This window comes from Schistocerca nitens, chromosome 7 (assembly GCF_023898315.1).
Source record: "Schistocerca nitens isolate TAMUIC-IGC-003100 chromosome 7, iqSchNite1.1, whole genome shotgun sequence".
NCBI classification, from domain to species: domain Eukaryota; kingdom Metazoa; phylum Arthropoda; class Insecta; order Orthoptera; family Acrididae; genus Schistocerca; species Schistocerca nitens.
The window spans coordinates 135,392,448-135,418,234 of record NC_064620.1 but is presented as its reverse complement, the minus strand read 5'-3'; the positions used below and the strand labels follow the sequence as shown (position 1 = coordinate 135,418,234).

General features: G+C 38.2%; 1 protein-coding gene across 1 annotated transcript; it reads right to left on the bottom strand.

Annotated features, from left to right (window-relative positions):
- Positions 1 to 3,512: 3,512 nt before the first annotated feature.
- LOC126195197 (60S ribosomal protein L9) lies at positions 3,513 to 23,516 on the bottom strand. Its single transcript, XM_049933713.1, has 5 exons — positions 23,367 to 23,516; positions 22,977 to 23,115; positions 9,359 to 9,472; positions 9,048 to 9,261; positions 3,513 to 3,661 (listed from the first exon to the last, which is right to left on the bottom strand). The coding sequence occupies exons 2-5, from the start codon at positions 23,112 to 23,114 to the stop codon at positions 3,558 to 3,560; spliced, it is 570 nt and encodes a 189-aa protein (XP_049789670.1). The 5' UTR covers position 23,115; positions 23,367 to 23,516; the 3' UTR covers positions 3,513 to 3,557.
- Between the last annotated feature and the right edge of the window lie 2,271 nt (positions 23,517 to 25,787).

Genomic DNA, 25,787 nt, shown 5'->3' with positions numbered 1-25,787 from the left:
TAGTGGCATTTCCACCAACTTACAGTTTTGCCATACATTCCATTATCAAATCATCATAGTATGAACCATCAGCACCTTCAGTGCCATTTACTTACTCTCACATGCTCATTCCATTTCACATCACTTTGCAATATGATGTCCCAGATACGGATCTTAAGTGATTTGAGGTAACGCATACATATTTAACAGATATGATTGTCCAGCAGCACACAGTAAATACTGTATTCAAATATTATAGGATTGTCTTCCTGCCAATCTGGATTAAATCACACTTTTCTACTTCTAGAACTCATTGCCGATCATCACAACAAATAAAAATTCTAAGTCAGGGCTTCACAACATACGTGCTCGCGGGGCAAGCTGTGAGCAGCAAGGCGCGAGCATGGAGCAGCGCGAGCACGCTACCCCCACTACCGGACCAGAGCGGAGAGTGGGGAAAGTCACGTGGGGGCACACAACAGCTGCCGCCAGTCAATGTAAATCCGCGGCCACCTGCAGCGATATCACTCACGAATTATTACTGCGACAAATTAAACAAATAAAGGAGAATGTACACATGCCACATAATTTTATTAGCTTAGTGTATGCCTCTACATTCGCATTAATTTGAGAACTGTTACACAATAAAAGGTGTCACTGAAGTGTGGGATTCTCGGTTATCTTGTACTTTTTGCCCTTTACAATTGCGCCTATGTTTGGAGTAATTGTTCTTGTGCATTTTAGGGGCAGCGTGCAGTTTAAATTTCGATCAGACAATGCATTTCTCAGGCACGTCTTGTTACATTTCATTGCAGAGAACAGTTGTTCACAAACATACGTGGAACCGAACATTTATATTTGTTTTTGTTTGTGCAAACGAGGAAATCTATCCTGAGGGAAGTGTCTGTAGAATTCCAAAATGTTTTTCTTGTTCTGAAATTTGTCTCTGTATTCTCTGTCACAGTGCAGGTCAATAATTTCTTGCTGCAGCTCAGGGCGAATCTCTCAAATATTCGCTGAATATGGAGAGAACAGATCAAAATCACTGTCTAGTGCTGTCAGATCTTGAAAGCGCTGATCAACTAAACTATGTGAATAACGTTTACAGTCTTTGTGAACATCTTGCATGGATGATAATTTAGGAAAATGAGTTAGGTTTCCCGTTTCCAGCTGACTCACCCAAAGTGTCAATTTCATTTTAAAAGCTCGTATTCGATCTATGAAATGAGTAATTAGCAGATCTTTACCTTGTAGTAAAATGTTCAAAGCATTCAGATGGCTAGTTAAATCTGCTAAGAACGCGAGATCACATTCAAACATGCGCGCGCATTTCCCCTCCCCCCTACTCCGCGACCTTGCACCTGCTCGCGAGCACGTGCCTGAGCAGACGCGAGTACTCGCGCTGAAAACCGGCCAGGCGTTAAGCCCTGTTCTAAGTCATACTGTGTCCTCCTACAGTCAACAGAACTTTCTCTTTCACTACCACATCACCACCAGTCACAAATTGCTGCTCACCTAAGAATGTTTACATATGTGTAGACAAAAAGAGTGGTCCTTTCACACTTATCTATGGCACTCCCAATGATACTCTATTATCTGATGAACACTTTGTCCAGGACAACATACTAGGCTCTACTTTTTAAGAAGCCTTTGAGCCACTAGTATCCATGGATATCGTGTGAGAAACAGGAAGTTTAGTTTCTCACAAGCGATCCTTTCTAAATCTGTACCAATTTGTGGACGGAAGTATTCTGCCTCAAAGAAATTTATTACATTCGAACACACAATATGCACAAGAATTCAACAGCAGAACAATGTTAAGGACACTAGTCTGAATTTTTGCAGGTCCATTCTATTACCCTTCTTACACAGGGTGATTCAGGAGGAATGTCACAATTTGTGAGGTGGTTCTACATGTGAATATAAACCCAGAAAGTCCTATTAACATGTGTTTGATTTTCAATTGTTAGGGAACTGGAGCAGGTTGAAGACTACACCAATCATTGGATGATTATGAATGCAAGTGTGAATATTACCAAATGTACACATGCTGTCACTAATGGCTGACCCAATATGATTGCACAGACGCAATTTCATGTGTGTATTTGTTAGATTTCGCAGTTTGCTGAAGTTCTGCACCAAATACGCCACATTTGTGCATGAGAATGAAATTTTGGAAGCTCAAAAGGAAGAAATCGCTCAGTAAGTCACCTCGCACTACTTTCTTAGGAGGATGATTACAAATTTTAAAACAATGATGGCAGGAAGTATAATCTATCAAAGAACTAAAGTAAATATGGAAAATAAATCTTGAAGCACTGTCCTTTTTAGTATGTATTACTCTTGAAGACACATCAGTTACTTATGTGCCATTAACACTTTAAATAACGGTATAAATGGCGAGTTTCCTAGGCCCGATGTTCTACGTGGGTGGTCTCTGAAATGTTATACTCCTAGTTGCCTCTAAAAGGGATAAGGGATGCCTATTTCCACATCATCCATAAGGAGTCAGTGATGTTTTCTCTTGGTTGATGAGTGACTGAATAGAACCCGAGACTCACTTTTCTTGGGTTCTCAGCTAGTGCTACGCACATACAAATGAATTTCTACCAATTTTTACCTGTCAACATTTCTGTTCCTTTTTGAAATGAGAACATTGTTCCTTTTCACATAACAAATCTGAAAATTAGATTGGTTGGCAAGACAACAAATGAATGGAGAATAAAAAATCCATGGGGAAAAATTTATGGTACGACTTTACCAAAAGCTGGACTCTAATGACAATAAACAAACAACTAAACTTTCTGTTTGCGATTCGCCTTTGTCATCATATAAAGCCACATACCTGCAACTTAGTATAAAAAGGCAACAATAAGATAAGTACATTCACAGGCATTGTGGATTTGAGAAAGTAGTGACAAAGGAGGGGACAGCTCGATTATGTGCTAGAAAGTAAACATAGTTACATTTCAACCAGTATATGAACTGATGACAGTAACAGAAACTTACACACGCCACACAAAGCATAGCAATATACTCTGGTATGTGCACATAACCACTATTCCGTGTATCTATTTGGTCATTATCTACTGCTGAAACAGCTCACATTTAGCTGTCTCCTGCTCCCACTGTTCTGTTTTAAGGTTAGTCAGAGACACTACTTTTATGTGTATTAACGTAATTGTTAAGATATCAAGTCACAATTTCGCTCTGTGTTAAGAGTAAATGCACTGCCCTGCATAAAATTTTTTATTCAGAGCCTCCATAAGGATAGCATCCATTAAATATTAGAAAACCAAATCACATAGCCACAAAATGAATATTTACATAGGAAAATATAAACAGACAGCCAAAGGGCAGGTGGATCTACAGAGATGAACTTCAGCATGAACTCAATACTTCAGTGGCATTTCCACCAACTTACAGTTTTGTCCTACATTCCATTATCAAATCATTATACTATCAGATAATGAACCATCAGTATCTTCAGTGCCATCACCAGTTAAAGGAATAAGCAAAACACCAAGGAAAACTCAGTTTAAATTGTATTTTAATAATAGTCTTTTATACAAATTATTTTAATCTTCTTGCACAACTGTTGTTTTTTCTGAAACATAAAGACCATCCAAAAATTTTCGGATGTCCTTATTCTTCACTGTCGTCGACTGCTGGATAAGGGCAGCTGAAACAGAATAAAAAAAAAAAAAAAAAATGCTTTTGAGAACAGGTGGAAAGTGTGCTTCGAAAATCACTAACACAAGCAACAGGTTAGACATAAATAGTAAGTATAACTATTATTTTTCTTTATATATAAAAAACAAAGATACTTTAACTTACCAAACGAGAAAGCACTGGTAGGTTGATAGACACAATAAAATAAAAAAAAAAAAAAACACACACACACACAAATATTCAAGCTTTTGCAACCCATGGTTGCTTCATCAGGAAAGAGGGAAGGAGAGGGAAAGACGAAAGGATATGGGTTTTAAGGGAGAGGGTAAGGAATCATTCCAATCCCGGGAGCGGAAAGACTTACCTTAGGGGGGAAAAAAGGACAGGTATACACTCGCACCCACACAAATCCTTCCGCACATATACAGACACAGGCAGACTTACAATATGTCAACACTTTCTAAACTTTTCACACTAATTAAGGACATGTAAGCATGCCCTTTTCCAAATGTACTTCTGACCAAAAAGAGATTCTGGTAGCTGCAGTCCACAGTTTTCGTTAATCATGCCTTTTGAATTTTTGTGGAGATATTTCCATAGAAACAAATATTTCTTTATGTCTAACCAAGAAGAGAAATTCCAATTTTCATACATTTATTTTTAATGAAACGAAATATTTTCTTAAAAATTTGCATCGTCTACTGCACTCCTGTAGGTGCTGAATTTCAAGAAACACTGAAACATGTAGTTTCTAAAAAATTCTAACCGATAAGTCAAATACCAATTGTCATAGATGCAGCAATAAAATCCTTCAGTAGTTCTTTAGTAATTATCTATTTTCAAAAAACTTCCAGCAGGTATATTACCCCGTTAGTGACTGGATTCCCCAAAATGCTGAAACACGTATTTTTATTTCCTGACAGAAACCAAATAGCAGTTTTCATAGTTCTAGCTTCAAAATTCCCTAATTCCGACATACTTTCAGAAGGCCTTTCATTCTCTATTTCACTACCTTAGGAGTGGAGTTTTGGACAATGCTTACAGTATAAGACCCACACTCTCTCCAAACATCAAATTTCTATCCATCCTTAGTCGTTTGGACTGGGCGATGAGTCAGTGAATTCGTCTGACCAAAACAGTGATGCGTATGTTTTATTTCTAACAGAGAAGTCAAATACAAATTTTCATAGATTTAGCTTCAAAAATGCTTTCATAATAAAATATTTTCATAAAAAATCTCATCCCTATTTCACCCCCTTAGGGGTTGAATTCCCAAAAACAATTCAAGTGTTTTTATTTTTAAATTTGTAACTGAGAACATTTAGCTTTAAAAATATTTCATTAGTTCTTTAATAATGATATATTTTCAAAACAACAGGGTGTACATGTAAAAAGGAAAAAAAGTTCCTGCATTTTCCCCAGATTTACCGATTAAAAACACACTTTTTCCACATTAGATGACAGTATACTTCCCTCAGAACTGTAAAACTTATCAATCATTTGGATGGTCAATGTTTTACACACTGGCGTATACGCTGCATGTTTTTGTATTACAAAAGTAGAAATTCCAATTCCACCAAACGTAGCATGTTACTTTCCAAAGCACTGAATTCGAGATTACGGTGTGCATTTATAAGTCACTCATAACTCATGTCACGAGATCTGGTCAACTGAAGACAGCACATAATTCAGAGCATAAGACACGTGATGTAGTCAGCCAATAGCAACATCACTGTTAAGTAATGTGAGAACACAAGTAGGAAAATAGTTTCTGGTTTAAATTAATATACATAGTGTAACTTCAAGAAAAGCTAAGCTTTCACATATAACATTTGTCTTTTTATGTGTGTTGCACTTTAAGATATGCCACACAAATATGCCAGTAAAATTTTAAATAATGACGTGTGTCTGGTCTTGTGGGCTCGAAATTCTTCGAAGTAACTGGTCCTCAAAGTTTTAAATGAGAGTCAAATGCTCTGTAATTTCAGAAATTAATTGCACATTCACTCGCGTAACATAATTCATCTTGCTTAAAGGAAACTCACTTTGGAAGTAACGCTTTTCAAACCACCATTCACAATATTTTCCTGCAACCTGTTAGAAACAGGTTCGTTTTAGCAATTGCCAGAGGGTACCAGAGAACAGGCGTTACTGCATGTATGCAGCTACAATGATGTAGGAAGCCCATATGTTCGTACATACGTAGCATTAATCTTACATTACGTGATGAAAGAAAAAGGATTTCACAGAATACTCCAAAACCACTGGAATTTTGTAAGCCATACAAAAAAGCACAATTAGGCTTATTAAAGTGCACATTCATATGTCCAGATTCACACTGAAGTAGGGCCCCACCTGGTACTAAGCTTTAAGTACCAATACTCTATTAAAAGGTGGGAATTTAAGGAGATGGTACCTGGATAAACTGAAAGAACCAGAGGCTGTACAGAGTTTCAGGGAGAGCATAAGGGAACAATTGACGGGAATGGGGGAAAGAAATACAGTAGAAGAAGAATGGGTAGCTTTGAGGGATGAAGTAGTGAAGGCAGCAGAGGATCAAATAGGTAAAAAGACGAGGGCTAGTAGAAATCCTTGGGTAACAGAAGAAATATTGAATTTAATTGATGAAAGGAGAAAATATAAAACTGCAGTAAATGAAGCAGGCAAAAAGGAATATAAACATCTCAAAAATGAGATCGACAGGAAGTGCAAAATGGCTAAGCAGGGATGGCTAGAGGACAAATGTAAGGATGTAGAGGCTTATCTCACTAGGGGTAAGATAGATACTGCCTACAGGAAAATTAAAGAGACCTTTGGAGATAAGAGAACCACTTGTATGAACATCAAGGGCTCAGATGGAAACCCAGTTCTAAGCAAAGAAGGGAAAGCAGAAAGGTGGAAGGAGTATATAGAGGGTCTATACAAGGGCGATGTACTTGAGGACAATATTATGGAAATGGAAGAGGAAATGAAATGAGATACGAGGAGATGAAATGGGAGATACGATACTGCGTGAAGAGTTTGACAGAGCACTGAAAGACCTGAGTCGAAACAAGGCCCCCGGAGTAGACAACATCCCATTGGAACTACTGACAGCCTTGGGAGAGCCAGTCCTGACAAAACTCTACCATCTGGTGAGCAAGATGTATGAAACAGGCGAAATATCCTCAGACTTCAAGAAGAATATAATAATTCCAATCCCAAAGAAAGCAGGTGTTGACAGATGTGAGAATTACCGAACAATCAGTTTAATAAGCCACAGCTGCAAAATACTAAGACGAATTCTTTACAGACGAATGGAAAAACTAGTAGAAGCCGACCTTGGGGAAGATCAGTTTGGATTCCGTAGAAATACTGGAACACGTGAGGCAATACTGACCTTACGACTTATCTTAGAAGAAAGATTAAGGAAAGGCAAACCTACGTTTCTAGCATTTGTAGACTTAGAGAAAGCTTTTGACAATGTTGACTGGAATACTCTCTTTCAAATTCTAAAGGTGGCAGGGGTAAAATACAGGGAGCGAAAGGCTATTTACAATTTGTACAGAAACCAGATGGCAGTTATAAGAGTCGAGGGACATGAAAGGGAAGCAGTGGTTGGGAAGGGAGTAAGACAGGGTTGTAGTCTCTCCCCGATGTTATTCAATCTGTATATTGAGCAAGCAGTAAAGGAAACAAAAGAAAAATTCCGAGTAGGTATTAAAATCCATGGAGAAGAAATAAAAACTTTGAGGTTCGCCGATGATATTGTAATTCTGTCAGAGAACAGCAAAGGACTTGGAAGAGCAGTTGAACGGAATGGATGGTGTCTTGAAGGGAGGATATAAGATGAACATCAACAAAAGCAAAACGAGGATAATGGAATGTAGTCGAATTAAGTCGGGTGATGTTGAGGGTATTAGATTAGGAAATGAGACACTTAAAGTAGTAAAGAAGTTTTGCTATTTGGGGAGCAAAATAACTGATGATGGTCGAAGTAAAGAGGATATAAAATGTAGACTGGCAATGGCAAGGAAAGCGTTTCTGAAGAAGAGAAATTTCTTAACATCGAGTATATTTAAGTGTCAGGAAGTCTTTTCTGAAAGTATTTGTATGGAGTGTAGCCATGTATGGAAGTGAAACATGGACGATAAATAGTTTGGACAAGAAGAGAATAGAAGCTTTCGAAATGTGGTGCTACAGAATAATGCTGAAGATTAGATGGGTAGATCACATAACTAATTAGGAGGTACTGAATAGGATTGGGGAGAAGAGGAGTTTGTGGCACAACTTGACTAGAAGAAGGGATCGGTTGGTAGGACATGTTCTGAGGCATCAAGGGATCACCAATTTAGTATTGGAGGGCAGCGTGGAGGGTAAAAATCGTAGGGGGAGACCAGGAGATGCATACACTAAGCAGACTCAGAAGGATGTAGGTTGCAGTAGGTACTGGGAGATGAAGAAGCTTGCACAGGATAGAGTAGCATGGAGAGCTGCATCAAACCAGTCTCAGGACTGAAGACGACAACAACAACAACAACTCTATTATCTCATGTTTGGTTCATTATTATTGCATTATGGATTATGTGCCATAAGATGAATATGTGCTCTTGAAATCCTGCAAACAGTTCCATCCACACTACAGGTAGCCAGAAGTGGGAGAAGGCACTGCGCATACAAGACTTCAGCTCTACTCGTGTGCGTGAGCCTGCTGGCAACTAACCAAATGAAACTCAGTCTCAACAATTGTGATTTCACACTCATCAAAAGCTGTTTGTTGTTATGAAGTGTTGCACAGTTTTCATCCTAAAGCCTTTGATAAATTTTGCTGTCAGGAAGACACTTGTGTGTATACTGTGTTTGTGGTGGTTGTAAATGGCACATTTTCTTTGCACTTTGTTTTATTTTGGCGTTTTTCTATCGTTCATGCTTTACTGCTGCAATATTATTATGCAGTAATGGGCTAAAATGAAATTCTTTGTTAGAGTATAAATGATTTCAATCAAAATTACAAAAATTTAACCAAAAGTAAAACAATGAAAAATTCCCAGGTTTCTCCTGGTCTTCTCCCAGGTTTTCCCCCGAGTGTATAAATCTTGCAATTGTTGCTCCAAGTGAAAGGAGTCATAAATGACAATCCTAGAACTGACCAGAGATCACACCTCGGACCTTAGGACCGGTACTTAACAACTGCAGCTGGCAATGCCATTCCTGCCACTATCAAATGGTAGTCATTAAATTATTTCAATCTATCTATATCAAACAATATTAAAAAGCATGAAAGAACAATCTCTCAGAAGTAGAAAGGCAGAACCAAATATGAAAACCAACACGAGAAAATAGGTTACATATTCTACACACTGTGAAATGGAAGACTTACCCTACCTACAATGAAAAAATGCCACAGCAATAATTACCTGATCGGGAAACATCTTCAATGCTGTTTCCTTCAACTATCAATTCATCTTTTTGCTTTGACGAGTTTGTCACAGTAACACCTGGGGCCATTTTCACCCTACGAATGTATTTCTCTCCCAAAAAGTTACGAACTTCAATAACTGTGTTGTTCTCAGTTGTTACACAGTTAATAGGGAAGTGAGCATATACTGCCCTCATTTTGTAGAGGAAACCCTGAAAAACAAATGTGAGAATAAGCAAAACACAAGCTTAAAACTAATCACAGTTAACATGTCACCAAATTGAAAATGAATTAAGAGGTATTTCTTACCTTTGTAACGCCTTTTAACATGTTTTCAATGTGCGAGCACACAGTACGCACAGCAGCAAGCTCTTTCTTCGTGCCAAACCATTTTTCTACTTTGAGTAGTTTCGGGTTCACCATCTGTGAAAAAAATAATGACTTGTGCATTGAATTTACCAAAACACAGTTGATTTGTTGTGACTAACCACATTTAGCAGAAACTTAAGGTACATACACCGCTTGGCAATGGCACAGCAGGCATAAATATGTACTCTAAAGGGTTTAACGCTGTTGTGTCAAAACCACCCTATAAAATATTCTCATAATAAAAATATAGTATTTTTAAAATCTTTTGTATCAGTGATTTTTTGAGGGGAACATGGTGTTTTGTTCAATTTGTCTAAATTGATTTACATTTAGCTGTGAGTACTCTTCACAGAAAGGTTTGATTAAGCATGAAGTCCAGTATCTTTGAAAATTAAGAAGTTAATCACACAAAAAGAAGAAAACGTGTGGCTGGGACAAATGATTGAAGAAAAGATGCACCTGGAATGAAGAAAATACAAAAGAATAGGCAACAACAACAGGGTGAAACATGAGAACACTGTGGAACGGCTTGAACTGAACTATTAGGATAGGCCTTCAACAGAGTGATAACGCATGGCACAATGAAAATACGGGAAAAAATATGACCAAGAAGAAAAACTTTTTGGCTAGACACCACATTTCAGTAGATGAGATGGGTCATTACCCAGCACAGACCACAATACAAGGAGTCTAAGATTTCTTTGAATGTCTGTACAGGTTGACAAAAGATGAAAATGACACGCTGCAAGTAATTCCAGATAAGGTGTATAAAGCTATTAGGTTATAAGAAAGTAAAAGATAAATCAACAAAAAAGCAACACAACTCATTTGCTGTAGTGTTAACAGGTGTCCTGCAAAGAATGAAGAATCTCCAAATCTGGAACAATGTTGCAAGTGTTCCAATTCACATGAAATGGAACTACAGACTTACCAAATTCACCTTCATATTGTTCAAGACATTGCATAAAAAAATAAAAAATTAACAATCTGACTTCAGAACTGTATACACCACAAAGGACCCTTTGCATGGCATTTTACATATACATAGAATTGTGGAATAAGTATTATGAAGCTTCGGGCAAAATTCTGAACCAAGTCTGTGTTGGCAGCTGTTTAGAAAAAGCCAAAGTTTCATTTCAGTACCATGAAGAATACACCCTCTTCAGATTCTGACACTGTGTTGTCCTGAATGGTCCAAGGAAGAGTAAATAAACAAATAAAATATAAAAAAACACGCTGTTCCATTGCAGACAGTTTATGGTGAGGCAGTAAAATCCAGGCTGTCCGAAGATCTTCATTCGTATCTCAACAGAAGGACTGCCATTAAATTACTTTATGGACAAGGGAAAATGTGACACCCTACTGGAAAGTTATGACTTTCTACAGACAACGCTGCAAGTTTACTTCCACCGAGCTATTTCACTGTCAAGGCTGAACAAGGTTGTAGGACAACTGGAACCATATTCATGTGACAGAATTCAAACGACAGTTTGCCTTCAGCCTGACAATGAAGCGAGGAAGATGACTCAGGGTGCAAGTGACCAGTTCATACCAGGAAATGAACTGATTTCTGATGCTAAACAGTATGGCAACAAACATGAAGTCCTTGATCATCAATAGGAGGCAAAAAATGCCTATGAGACAATGGAAATGTTTATCAAAGAAGATACCAACACACACACACACACACACACACACACCCAGTCATCTGGGCGCAATGGACTTAGCATCCAATGATGTCAATGACCACACATGGGTGTGCAGTGTGTGTGTTTTCTTCCTACATTTGAAGGACTGGAATAGCTTATAATATTAAGCAGTCTTCTTACAATGTTCTTATCTGTCACTCAACGCCACCTATGTGGTGAGTAGCACTAACCTATTTCAGGTTTAAGATGCTGACTTGTTTTACCACATCACTGCAGCACAAAGACAACCTGCAATAACTAGGAAGGGAATAGTCCACACTTTACTTTATGTTTTCCTTTACTCTGTCAAGCACTTAAGTGTGATCTGCATAGTTGCACACAGATGGATATTGCTGTATGGACTTAATTCAGGTAGGACTGCACTGTTCGAAGTAATGAACACAAACAATGGAGTACAAAGGTGCAAGAGCGAGGTATCAGAATGACTGCAGCATGCAGATATAAGCGTACGGTGAAGATGATGTAAATGCATTTTGTCCTCCAACAAATAATTCCCAATGACCCACCCCAAGCCAACCAAACAGGAATCCATGAGAAATTCACGTACCATAAGTTGTTAGTTACCGATCTCACTGTTGTAGAACACCACAGACACACTGCTGTAGAGTACTACAGACTGAAAAAGTGTAAGAGTAACAGTCTTCTGCACAGAATATCACATTTACTTGCACTCATGAGAAACTGCAACGAAATTCATCACATGATGTAACCTTGTGTAAAAATATAAACTAGTTTTCTATATATCATTACACAAATAAATAATTACTTTGCATTTGTTTTCTTTTCATAATTTAAAAAATATATAAATTTTTTACTATCCTACCTCACTTCTAAAATTTGCTTCTGCCTACCCTGAAATGCTGCGAGTCGTTCCACATGAAATCAAGCAATAAAAGAATGGCAAGTAGCAATCTATCTTTTCCTACATTGTAAGCCTTAACATTGACAGTTTAGAACTTTGTAATATTTTTTGTCATTTTAGTCAACCCATCAAAATAAGATAAAATCCAAAATTAAAGAGTTCTGGGCATTTTATTTATAAGTTATTATTTTAGTTTACAAAACTATGTGATTTTTGCCACATTTCAAAACCTTAAAATGGACTTCTCAAAAGTCTGACATATATGCCTGAAATTAATATAATTTTAGTCAGTTTATTATAGGCTTTAAAATATGTGCTGCTTGACAAAATTCATTAAAATGCTAAATTTTCCCAAACCAAAACACTTTTAATTTTGAAAATTTCCAAATCTGCCTTTCTTGTTTAAAAAATGTAAGTTAGTCATACACTATTTGTTAATGTGTGCACCAAATTTCATGATAGTATTCCTTAGTGAACACATGGAAACAAATTTTAATTTACTGCATTCCTGTTGCCAACTGCAGTTTGTTGCAAGCTGGTTCATAAAACAACTGTTAAATGAAATTGAGCACTAAATAAGCACACTTTATGATTTTATATTTGTACTAAGCTATGACATAAACCATTAACATAAGTAATGTAATGTATAGTATGCATTTTCCATGTTATGTCATATTTAATTTACAGCAGCTCACGTGGCAGAAAAGTTGCAGTGTCAAGATTTAAAATTCCAAATTTCCCAAAAGAATGTTGAAAGGCACATTTGGGAATACGACGAGTACCAATCATGGTCAACAAAGTGGAAGAATAAACTTTCTGTATTCCAACATGTGCAGTTAAAAAATCAATTGGAGGCTTAAGCATTTTAAATCATGATACTGGCACATTTGTGACACTTTGTTACCATAAGACATTCTTGCAAATGAAACAAGTAGATTAATAATTGCCCATAAAATATAAGTCAAAGTGGCTTCCTTGACATTTGTATTAACCATGGAAGGATAACATGATCAGATATTAACTTCCTTTCAACTGTTTAAGCAGAGTAAGGATTACGCCAGCAGTCACTTATATGTAAAAAATTATGAGCACATGCAGCATACAAGAAGGAGCTTGTCAAAAAGATTTTAGTCATAGCAGTCCCCAGGACTCCTTGCTGGAAGTATCAAGTATTAAAAAAACATCATCCTTAGTAAATTAAATTCTGCAACTGACATCGGAAGAACATACAGATTAGCCAATAAAGAGCCATGAAAAGCCTTGTATTACACTGGAAAAGAACATGTTACAACAGTAATCTGTCAGTACTGCTTGAGACAACGGAATTTGAAAGGAAACTGCAGTACATAACTTCAGACTCCTCATGAACCATGGACCTTTCCATTGGTGGGAAGGCTTATGTGCCTCAGCGATACAGATAGCTGAACCGTATATGCAACCGCAACAGAGGTGTATCTGTTGAGAGGGCAGACGGAAAGCAAGGGGAAACTACAGCCGTAATTTTTCCCATGGGCATGCAGCTCTACTGTATGATTAAATGATGCCTGCATCCTCTTGGGTGAAATATTCCAGAGGTAAAACAGTCACCCATTGGGATCTCTGGGCAGGGACTACTTAGAAGGACATCGTTATCAGAGGAAACAGAAGAGGCATTCTACGGATCAGAGTGTAGAATGTCAGATCCCTTAACTGGGCAGGTAGGTTCGAAAACTTAAAAGGGAAATGGATAGGTTAAATTGAGATATAGTGGGAATTAGTTAAGTTTAGTGGCAGGAGGAACAGGACTTCTGGTCAGGTGAATACAGGGTTAGAAATACAAAAATAGGAATGCAGAAAAGCCACTATGAACAGCACAGTGAATGCATTATTGTAACCACAGTAGACATGAAGTCCACACACACCATGGCAGTACAAATTAATATGCCACCTAGCTCCACAGGTGAAGAGATTGAGGAAATGTATGAAGAGATAAAAGAAATTGTTCAGACAGCTAAGGGCGACAAAAATTTAATAGTCATGGGCGACTGGAATTCGATAGTAGGAAAAGGAAGAGAAGGAAAAGTAGTAGGTGAATATGGATTGGGGGAAAGGAATGAAAGATGAAGCCACCTGATTGAGTTCTGCACAGAGCTTCATTTAATCATACCTACAATTGGTCTAAGAACAATGAAAGAAGGTTGTATATATGGAAGAGTCCTGGAGACACCGGAATGTTTCAGACTGATTATATAATGGTAAGACAGAGATTTCGGAACAAGGTTTTAAATGTAAGACATTTCCAGGGGGCAGATGTAGACTGACCACAATTTATTGGTTATGAACTGCTGATTACAATGGAAGAAACTGCAAAAATGCAGGAATTTAAAGAGGTAGGGCCTGGATAAACTGAAAGAACCAGAAGTAGTAGAGAGTTTAAGTGGGAGCATTAGGGAATAATGGACAAGAATAGGGGATAAGAATGCAGTAGAAGAATGGGTAGCTCTGAGAGCTGAAATAGTGAAGGCAGCAGATGGTCAAATAGGTAAAAAGATGAGGGCTAGGAGAAATACTTGGGTGACAAGACAAATTGAATTTAATTGATGAAAGGAGAAAATATAAAATGCAATAAATGAACCAGGTGAAAGGGGATACAAATGTCTAAAAATTGAGATTGACAGGAAGTGCAAAATAGCTAAGCAGGAATGGCTAGAGGACAAATGCAAGGATGTAGAAGCATAGCCTAGGGTGTAAGGTAGATGCCACCTACAGGAGAATTAAAGAGATCTTTGGAGAACAGAGAACTACCTATGCGAATATCAAGAGCGTAGATGGAAAACCAGTCCCAACCAAAGAGGGGAAAGCAGAAAAGTGGAGCTATATAGAGGGCCTACACAAGGGAGATGTTCTTTAGGGCAATAATATGGAAATGGAAGAGTACACGGAGGAAGATGAGAAGGGAGATATGATACTGCATGAAGAATTTGACAACGTGCTGAAAGACTTAACTCGAAACAAGGCCCCAGGCGTAGACAATATTCCGTTTAAGAGTTACTGATAGCCTTGGGAGAGCCAGCCATGACAAAACTCTTCCATCTGATGAGCAAGACGTATGAGTCAGGTGAAATACACTCAGACTTCAAAATGAATATAATAATTCCAATTACAAAGAAAGCAGGTGCTGACAGGTGTGAAAATTGCTGAACTATCAGCTTCATAAGTCACAGCTGCAAAATACTAACACGAATCCTTTACAGAAGAATGGAAAAACTGGTAGAAGCCGGCCTCAGGGAAGATCAGTGTGGATTCCGTAGAAATATTGGAACACGTGAGGCAATACTGACCCTACGACTTATCTTAGAAGCTAGATTAAGGAAAGGCAAACTTACGTTTCAAGCATTTGTAGACTTAGAGAAAGCTTTTGACAATGTTGACTGGAATAATCTCTTTCAGATTCTGAAGGTGGCAGGGGTAAAATACAGGGGGCAAAAGACTATTTACAATTTGTACAGAAACCAAATGGCAGTCACAAGAGTTGAGGGGCAAGAAAGGGAAGGAGTGGTTGAGAAGAGAGAGAGGCTTGTAGCCTATCCCCGATGTTATTCAATCTGTATATTGTGCAAGCAGTAAAGGAAATGGAAGAAAAAGTTGGAGGAGGAATTTAAGTCCAGGGAGGACAAATAAAAACTTTGAGATTTGCCAATGCCTCTGTAATTCTGACAGACAGCAAAGGACTTGGAAGAGCAGTTAAACAGAATAGACAGTGTCTTGAAAAGAGGATATAAGAAGAACATCAACAAAAACTAAACGAGGATAATTGGATGTAGTCAAATTAAAGCAGGTGATGGGGAAGGAATAAGATCAGGAAATGAGAGAGAAAGTAGTAGATTAGTTCTGCTATTTGGGAAGCAAAATAACTGATGATGGTCATAGTAGGGAGGCTATAGAATGTACACTGGCAATGGAAAGAAAAGCTTTTCTGACGAAAGGAAAATTTGTTAACATCGAGTATAGATTTAAGTGCCAGGAACTCCTTTCTGAAAGAATTTGCATGGAGTGTAGCCATATATGGTAGTGAAACATGGACGATACACAGTTTAGACAAGAAGAGAATAGAAGCTTTTGAAATGTGCTACAGAAGCATGCTCAATATTAGATGGGTAGATCACTTGGCTAATGAGGTGGTGTTGAAAAGAATTGGGAGAAGAGAAATTTGCAGCACAACCTGACTATAAGAAGGGATCCGTTGGAAGGATACATTCTGAGGCATTAAGGGATCACCAATTTAGTACTGGAGGCAAGTGTGGGGGGTAAAAATAGTAGAAGGAAACCAAGAGATAAATACAGTATGCAGATTCACAATGATGTATACCCGGGCCGCTGAAACATTGCACATGACGTTTGCGTATGAAGTTGGCAGCGTAACAAGTGAAGAACGATAGGCGTTCAGCGTGGGGCGCCAGCCAATCACAGCGCAGTGAGCACTGCTGTTACTCACGTGCTGTGACGTCAAAGTTTCCGCGTTGCCGGCTTTGTTTAGTGAATGTGTATACAACGTGAATTGTATGTTGTTTACCGTGTGTTTTCGTTGTACTGTGTGCTATATCGTTGTGACTTTTGTTACGTTGTGAGTGTACATACTTGGAAGATGCCACCGAAAAGACTTCGTTCACCTAGTGACAATCCTTTGCGTCGAGGGGTGCCGCTAAACAGCCAGGCACTGGAGTTAATACGCAGAACTCGTGAGTTTTACGAGCAGGAGAAAAACTACGTAAGCATTCATGGACAGCCATCAATTCCTGCCGATAAAGTGGTGGAACGTACGTCGAAAACTCTTGGTATTAGTCCAAGAACCGTAGTGAGTAAGGGAGTATTACTACAAAACTTGGAAGATACTGAAGTGAGCCATAATGATTCCGAGCTGTCTGGATCAAATAATACATTTTTATCAACCCCGGGAAAGAAGAAAAAGCGGTCTAGTCCTATCACAGATTCAGATTCTTTCCAGACTGATGCAATTCGTAGGCATGTTTATGCTTACTACAGCAGAAAAGAGTATCCGACTGTAGCTAAGTTATTAATCTCTTTAAAAGAAAGTGAACTCTTCAGGGGTGGTAAAACATCACTAAAAATTGTGCTAAAAAATATGGGTTTCCGTTACAAAACGCTAGACGGACGCAAAGTACTATTAGAGAGGGCACATATTGTTACCGCTCGTAGCATTTTCTTGCACAAAATTGTGGGCAGAGACATTCATTCCATAATTTGGCTAGACGAAACGTGGGTTAATGCCGGGGAATCTGTCAGTAAATGTTGGACGGATAACACACCCAGCAGTAGCGGCCATCAGCCGATGGGAAGAGGAGCTAGATTAATTGTGGTCCATGCAGGCTCCTCCAGTGGTTTTGTCCCTGACGCACTTTTAGTTTTTAGATAAAAAAAGACTGGTGATTACCATGAAGATATGGATCACACACGATTTGTTGAGTGGTTCAGGAACCTTTGAAAACAATTTCCTGTCCCTACAACAATTGTAATGGACAATGCTCCATATCATTCGGTGATACAGAACAAAGCCCCAACCACAAATGATCGGAAAGAAGTTATGGTGCAGTGGTTACAGGCTCAAAATATTGCAGCGGATATGAGTATGACAAAGGTTCTGTTATATTCTCTTGTTAAAGAAAATAAGCCTACGACGCCTACATATGTAGTAGACGAAATTGCCAAGGAGCAGGGTCATACTGTAATAAGGCTGCCACCATATCACTGCCATTTCAACCCTATTGAGTTAATATGGAGTGATGTAAAAATGTATGTAAGGAACAACAACAAGTCCTTTACAATAACAGAGGTGGAAAAGCTGTTGCATGAAGCTCTTGTGGCTGTGGATGCAGCCTCATGGAGAAAAAAAAGTAGAGCACGTCGAGAAGCTTATACGAGCAGCACAGACGATAGAAGGCATTATCAGTGGCCATGAACAATTAATGATTTGTCTTGTTGATGACGACGATGAAGACGGTTTTGGCGATGAGTCGGACAACAGTGACGATGGCGAGCTGGATGGAATTGCGCCATTATCGCTGTAAATTGGTGAGTGAAAAATTACTAATATTGGTTATTTATTGCAATCTCGGTTATTATTTATTTTGTAAACTACGTACATTATTGATTTTAAAGTACAAGTCGTCAGATGCTTGTTTTTTGTATTTCTTTGCTCCGTTATCGAAAGGGTGCGCATTGTTATACTTTTACATGCATTATTATACGGTTGTTTACTTCCTGTCATTCTAGTACAACTAAAAACGAGTTTTTATATACACTGTAATTGCTCAATCGCTTGCATTTACGAGACGGGACAGAAAACTGTATCGTCTGCTGTGTGTATAGAGGCTGCTGTTGCAACTTCACTATTACAGTGTAGCCAACCTAACTAGACAAAAAGCGAACTGTCAAGTGCAATGTTTCACCGGCGGGGGGTATAGGTTGCAGTAGTTATTCAGAGATGAAGAGTCTTGCACAGGATAGGTTAGCGTGGACAGCTGTATCAAAACAGTCTTCGGACAGATGACCACAACAACAATTAGTAGCAGCTACATTGTGGTTTAATAAGTAACGTTAATGTATTTGTAAAATGAAGGTATAATTAAACAAATTATTCATAATCTTGTTTGAGCAAGTCACGGCATAGGTTGAAGTGTCTTCACAGTTAACTCGGGAAAGCCATGTGTGAATCAAAATTTATAATGTAATAAATAGATTGTCACTATAAAAAATAATGATTTTACAGCCTTATTTGGTTCCTGAGTTGTTATAACTTAGGAAGAAGTCCCATGCCCTATTGACAATGCACTAGGTGCTGCTGTTACCAGTAACACAAAATTAATTCGGTAGGTTTCCACTGGAACACCACCTTTAAACTGCTTTAAAAGACTGGTTGTAGTGACACACTGCTCTCTAGCTTAGCCCAAGGTATAGGTTAGATTGAAAGGTAACAGTTTGGCTGTGAGTTGACGAAACACATGACGGTAGAGGGTGGGGGTGGAGGCACTCTTGTGGTGATAGAACTGATTAGCACCTTAGCCTGCTTGAAAAAAATCGCAAAATAACATCACGTTATAGCTGCCATAATGTTTACGATGTTCATTGCATCTTTCCTGTATCACGGGTCAAAGTCGATGACTCTAATGTATCATTCCTCTCTATCCACTTTTGGTTGCAGAAATTAATTTAAATTTCCATGGTACCATTGCAATGACAGCAACTAAATTTTCTGTAGAGTTACGAACCTGCAGAAAACACTCATCAAACAAGAAGGCTACAGAAAACACTCATCAAACAAGGTTAGTCTGAGAACCAGCTACTAAGAGCAACAACAGAAGTGAATGAAAATTCCAGCGTAACAATCACAAGTGTTCCCTGGGAATTTGGACTAAAGGAGAACTTTTTAATTTTCTTATTTCAAAAGACTAGTGGCAGCATAGCTGGAAGGAAGCCAATTATTTCAGAAGATGATGTATGACCTAATGCGGAATTTGACTAGCAAAAAGTGAAAGACACTATAAAAATGCAAGTGACTCGACACAAATGTTTGCTGTCTGAAAATTACCCCACACATGAGATTTGCACCATTCCATGTGACAACTGCCAGTACCGTTTTATTTATTATAGCATGAAATTTTTTTCCCTATGTAATTGTCAGTCGTGAGGATTTCACACAAATAAAATATTACGAAACTGTAATTATCAGAATTGTAGCACAAGATACATTTTTGCATAAAAATTACCCCCATTAGAAATGTCTTATCGATCAACAAATCTTACATAGCTGATATGAAGAGACCATATATTATTCCTGCAGCTTCTATTAGATTTTAGGATAGTGGGAAATTCCTAAATCCATTATAAATGTAGGAACGTGTTTGTAAAATATAAATACTATTGGATTAAATAAGACCATTCACCAAAAAGCAGAAGTGTGAGTTGTCAATAAGGACAGACAAAAGAAAGAAAACTTGCTACCTCCGGAAGTTATCCTTTGATGAGCTAGAGTGAAACACAGACGCAGCACAAGCTCATCAAAGGATAACTCCTAAAGCTGTGTGTATCAACAGCTCAATGCTTCTACTTTCAAGTGAGTACAATCCTTTAATCCAAATGTCGTATGTTAAGTACACAAGCGGCAAGACGCAGTCAATACCTTTGCTGTGCAGTGTCGATGGTACTGTTACCGACGACTGTGCCGCTGAAGCGGAGTTATTGTACGCAGTTTTCCGAAATTCCTTCACCAGGGAAGACGAATGGAATATTCCAGAATTTGAAACACGAACAGCTGTTAGCATGAATTTCTTAGAAGTAGATACCTTAGGGGTTGCGAAGCAACTCAGATCGCTTGATACGGGGAAGTCTTCAGGTCCAGATTGTATACCGATTAGGTTCCTTTCAGATTACGCTGATACAATAGCTCCCTACTTAGCAATCATATACAACCGCTCACTCACCGATAGACCTGTACCTACAGATTGGAAAATTACGCAGGTCGCACCAGTGTTTAAGAATGGTAGAAGGAGTAATCCATCGAACTACAGACCTATATCATTGACGTCGGTTTGCAGTACGGTTTTGGAGCATATACTGTATTCAAACATTATGAATCACCTCGAAGGGAACGATCTATTGATACGTAATCAGCATGGTTTCAGAAAACATCGTTCTTGTGCAACGCAGCTAGCTCTTTATTCGCACGAAGTAACGGCCGCTATCAACAAGGGATCTCAAGTTGATTCTGTATTTCTATACTTCCGGAAAGCCTTTGACACCGTTCCTCACAAGCGACTTCTAATCAAGCTGCGGACCTATGGGGTAATGTCTCAGTTGTGCGACTGGATTCGTGATTTCCTGTCAGGAAGGTCGCAGTTCGTAGTTATAGACGGCAAATCATCGAGTAAAGCTGAAGTAATATCAAGTGTTTCCCAGGGAAGCATCCTGGGACCTCTGCTGTTCCTGATCTATATAAATGACCTGGGTGACAATCTGAGCAGTTCTCTTAGGTTGTTCGCAGATAATGCTGTAATTTACCGTCTAGTAAAGTCATCCAAAGACCAGTATCAGTTGCAAAACGATTTAGAAAAGATTGCTGTATGGCGTGGCAGGTGGCAGTTGACACTAAATAACGAAAAGTGTGAGGTGATCCACATGAGTTGCAAAAGAAATCCGTTGGAACTCAATTACTCGATAAATAATACAAGTCTCAAGGCTGTCAATTCAAGTAAGTACCTGGGTGTTAAAATTACGAACAACTTCAGTTGGAAAGACCACATAGATAATATTGAGGGGAAGGCGAGCCAAAGGTTGCGTTTCATTGGCAGGACATTTAGAAGATGCAACAAGTCCACTAAAGAGACAGCTTACACTACACTCGTTCGTCCTCTGTTGGAATATTGCTGCGCGGTGTGGGATCCTTACCAGGTGGGATTGACGGAGGACATCGAAGGGGTGCAAAAAAGGGCAGCTCATTTTGTATTATCATGTAATAGGGGGGAGTCATTAAAGCAAAGACATTTTTCGTCGCGGCAAGATCTATTTACGAAATTTCAGTCACCAACTTTCTCTTCTGAATGCGAAAATATTTTGTTGAGCCCAACCTACATACGTAGGAATGATCATCAAAATAAAATGAGAGAAATCAGAGCTCGCGAAAGGTTTAGGTGTTGTTTCTCCCGCGCGCTGTTCGGGAGTGGAATGGTAGAGAGATAGTATGATTGTTGTTCGGTGAACCCTCTGCCAAGCACTTAAATGTGAATTGCAGAGTAATCATGTAGATGTAATTAGAAAATGCTTTATAAGCAGCACAAGCAAAATATTTAAAACAGGATAAAAAGAGTGTGACGAGACACAGTATAGCTATATTTTTGAATCACATTTGCATTATGATATTGAACTGTTTGCTTGTTGTTTACATAAATAAAAGGAATAACTTAACAGAGCAAATCTGGGAGTAGCATTGAATTTAAAGGTAACAAACTATGAAACTTTGCAAAACACTGTGGGTGAAATCTAAGATGGTAGAATGGCTAAAATGTGAATCAATGTTTCATGTGATTCCTCCCCCCCCCCCCCCCAGGGGGGGTTGATGGGTGAAGTTATTATCGTCAAAAGCAGTAACATGCTTATTCATTTGATCTTTATCATACATGCACAGGTGTTGCCAACATCTGCGTGTGAGCAGCCAAGTCCAAACTTTAGCCACAAACTAAAACGAGAATTATAGAAATTTACTAGTTATGGATCCAGCTGTCAAGTTTTCGAGTTACAGCAATCAATCACTTTACAGAAGAAGAAACAAAAAAGTATAAATGGGGACACTTGTGGTAAAGTAGAGTTTCCCAAACAATTTCCACACTGCCTGGACAAAAGTTTAGAATTTGTGTGTGTTTTGACTGACATTAGAAATGGACTTTATTTTGAAGCTATTACAAAACTTGAAGTTGCTCAGTAAGCAATGGAGATGCTTGTTGCAAATTACTAAAGAAGACAGGAAAGCAAATTTGTTGACAGACTAGACTGGAGACAAGAGATAACATACAGAAGCAACATGGGGGTGTATAGCTGGAGATCATAATGCATGAAGAAGTCGTGAAAAGATTGTCATCCAGCGATAAATGCATGAGTGATAATTGTCATGGACTTCTAATTTTCACAGTAAAATGACAGTAAGATGTGGGTTTACACAAGGTAAACATACCATTGAAAAGACAACATTACACAATTTTTTCTGTGAACCAACTGGCGTGGTAAGCACCGAACTACCTTTCACCAAGAAGGTATTCCGAGAGCACTATCCTAAACAAATTCCCGTTGAATACACTATCTGTTCAGACGCGCATGTTAAGGGGTTCGGTGAGTTCTGTGAAATTAATGTTCAAGGCAGAGTCGAACAAACACCTTCCACATAGTTTCTAAACGTAAATACGTTTTCTAATCGTAATTATCACAATTTGTTACTACTTACACGAATATCCAATGCTAAATGCTTGAATGACCTCTTCAGCACGCCGCGGGGTCCCTTGACGGTGACCAGGCGTGACTTAACCTTCACGCTGCACCCGTCGGGGATTTTAACAGTTTGATTCGTTACTATTGTCTTCATCCTGAGAGTAGAAAAAACAACACTGAGCAAATAATACATCGAAATATTTAAGAAAAAAATCAATATAAACAAAGGAAATTTAAGTTTAGTTTCCATACGTAGAGCATCACAATTGCAATATGAAATATTTACTTCACCTGGAAAATTCTCAAATGAAGCTAAACACTATTTTAAGGTATATTCACACTATGTACAACACCGGTTTTCGACTATTAATTAGATTATAACAGATATAACATTTAACAACATTACCTCTCTAATCACGCGTCTGCCACCCCGACCGGAAGAAAGAAACCTCGAACCTCTTTGATCGCCAAAGATAGTTGTTCACAACGTATCGGGTAGACAACATATGAAAGTTTTATATCGACAGTACTTAATTTCAATTTGATGTAGTTGTACAAAAATTAGAATTTAATAAAATAATATTGCATTAAAATAGTGCATCCACGATTGCCTTTAAATACGTGTGTTAGTTGTAGCCACTGTCTAAACATACTTGCGTCTAGGGGACGCCAGGGAATTGGGTCTGCTGATTGGTTGAGGCTCATGACGTCATCAGGGAGACAACGTGTGTAGCAGTGCCGCCTGGTGACAAGACTTATAATGAGCTCTATTGACATAGCGACGTCGCTCACCTGTTGTTTAAAAATTACATATAGATTGCCCACAGCTGTCATTTTGCAACGTCAAATAAGACCAGATTATTCAATGGAGCTTAACCTATGGGAATAAATGTAAAAACCTGGTTCGAATGCGAATAATCGATAATGCGGTGACAGACTAACCCGGTTGCAGCTGTGGCAAATGTGGAAAAGCGGACCAAATATATGTGAAAGTTACATACATATTCCTTGCATTTTCTGCGGTTTATGTATGATATTGTACATAATATGTATCAAAATATTCTTTGAATTCTTATTCATTAACTATATTTTCCGATTTTACCTTGTTGTTTTAGGTTTTATTGAGAGAAGTGGGATAAATATGGTACCTTCAAATATAACTCAAACGTAAATATTAGGCAACGCCATATGTCCGTTTGTCGCCACAACAATTATCCCGCACTCAATCTTTACGAGTTCCACAACTAGCGAAATTATCACCCTTCAACTAACCTAGGCATCAGACAACATTATAGAGAAGTCCATAGAATAGATTTCCAGGGTGGGTGTCCCAAAATTGTGCTCCTGGCAAAGTATGTGTTATGCTTCAATTTTGGTCGTTGTTATGTAAACAAGGAACTATATGTCAGTGTTATGCTCGAACTGCGTCTTCCTACACCTTGTCTAGTTTTTCAGTATCCGGGTTATGTTCATACAGCATTGTGATAAACAATGCTGAATGAGGAATTAGTTTAATTTTCTTTCTGACATGCATGCTTCCATGCATTGCTTAATTATACTAATTAATTTGAAATTGTGTGAAAATATTGTGTTATATTCATATATACTGCCTCATGTGCAACAAGTGGTCTGTTCTTGTATTAGAAAATAGCAAATAAATAAACTGATAATTACATAGCCAGTGGGTATATTGTTGTGATCATACAGTCTAATTTCAGCTACTTCCGTAATTAGAGAGACCCAACAGCTAGAAATATGGGACAGATCCTCATCTGCTTAAGGGCTTTCTTGCATTTACTCACTAAACAGTTCTCGGAAACTGCTGATTTTCATTTTTTCATGCTTGAGATGATGATCAACACAGCAATTAGCAGTAGTTTGTATAGTTAATAGATTAATAGGTCTAGACAATACTCACATCTCCAAATTGTGAGACCGTTATAGATGTAGGTCACTGGTAATCACGGTTTATCATTTACACTGAAATGTGTAACAAAACATTTGAAATAAATCACAAATTTCAGAGTAATACTGTATGTTTTAATGTATTAGACATTCACTCATACTTCTTTTCCGTATTCTGTATTACAAACATAGGGCCTAGTCTGCTAGCTACAATACAGAATGTTGTGATGTGTACCTTGTATGACATTTCTCTAAATTCTCTCAATAGTCTTCCATGTAAAGAGCATGTTTGTCCAAGGTTTTCTCATTTGAGTTCATGAAGCATCTCCATAATACTTGCATGTTGATTGAGCCTACCAGTAAGAAATCTAGAAGCCCACTTCTGAACTGCTTGGTTTCTTCCTTAAACTGACCTTGTGGGGATCCCAAAAATTCAAGTGGTACTCCAGAATGAATTGCATCAGTGTTCAATACAGGTGGGTTTCTCTCAACTTGTCGTCTGAGCGACACACTCCCCTCATTCCCAGTCTTCCCAAATGTATTCATCTTCCCAGGGGAAGGAACTACGAGTACAGAAAGTTAGAAATAGTTTTTTTACTCAACTGTTGTTTCCTCTAATAGTTCATACAAACCATTTTATAATTTTTAGAGAGCACCATCAGCTGTTCATATAACTGTACAGTTAACTCTCTCTTTAATATGAACATTACTGTTATCCAGTACATGCATCCTTGAGTCCAAACATTATGATTAATTATAGGAGGGGAGGCTAATGAGATACTCTTTTACTTTATATTTATTTTGGATAATTTACTTTAAATCATTCTTGATCACAATTTGAATATTTTTTGGTCATTGGTTTCGGCCACTTATGTGGTCATCTTCAGACCCATTGGCAGTGGCTGTTTGTGGAGCAGAACTC

What these genes read in the sequence shown, in the direction of transcription:
- LOC126195197 (XM_049933713.1), bottom strand. Translation starts at nt 23,114, where the DNA reads ATGAAGACAATAGTAACGAATCAAACTGTTAAAATCCCCGACGGGTGC. An exon ending in TGTTAAAAGGCGTTACAAAG is followed by an intron (nt 9,262 to 9,358) that starts GTAAGAAATACC and finishes TTTGTTTTTCAG; the next exon opens with GGTTTCCTCTACAAAATGAG. An exon ending in TGAAGATGTTTCCCGATCAG is followed by an intron (nt 3,662 to 9,047) that starts GTAATTATTGCT and finishes ATTCTGTTTCAG; the next exon opens with CTGCCCTTATCCAGCAGTCG.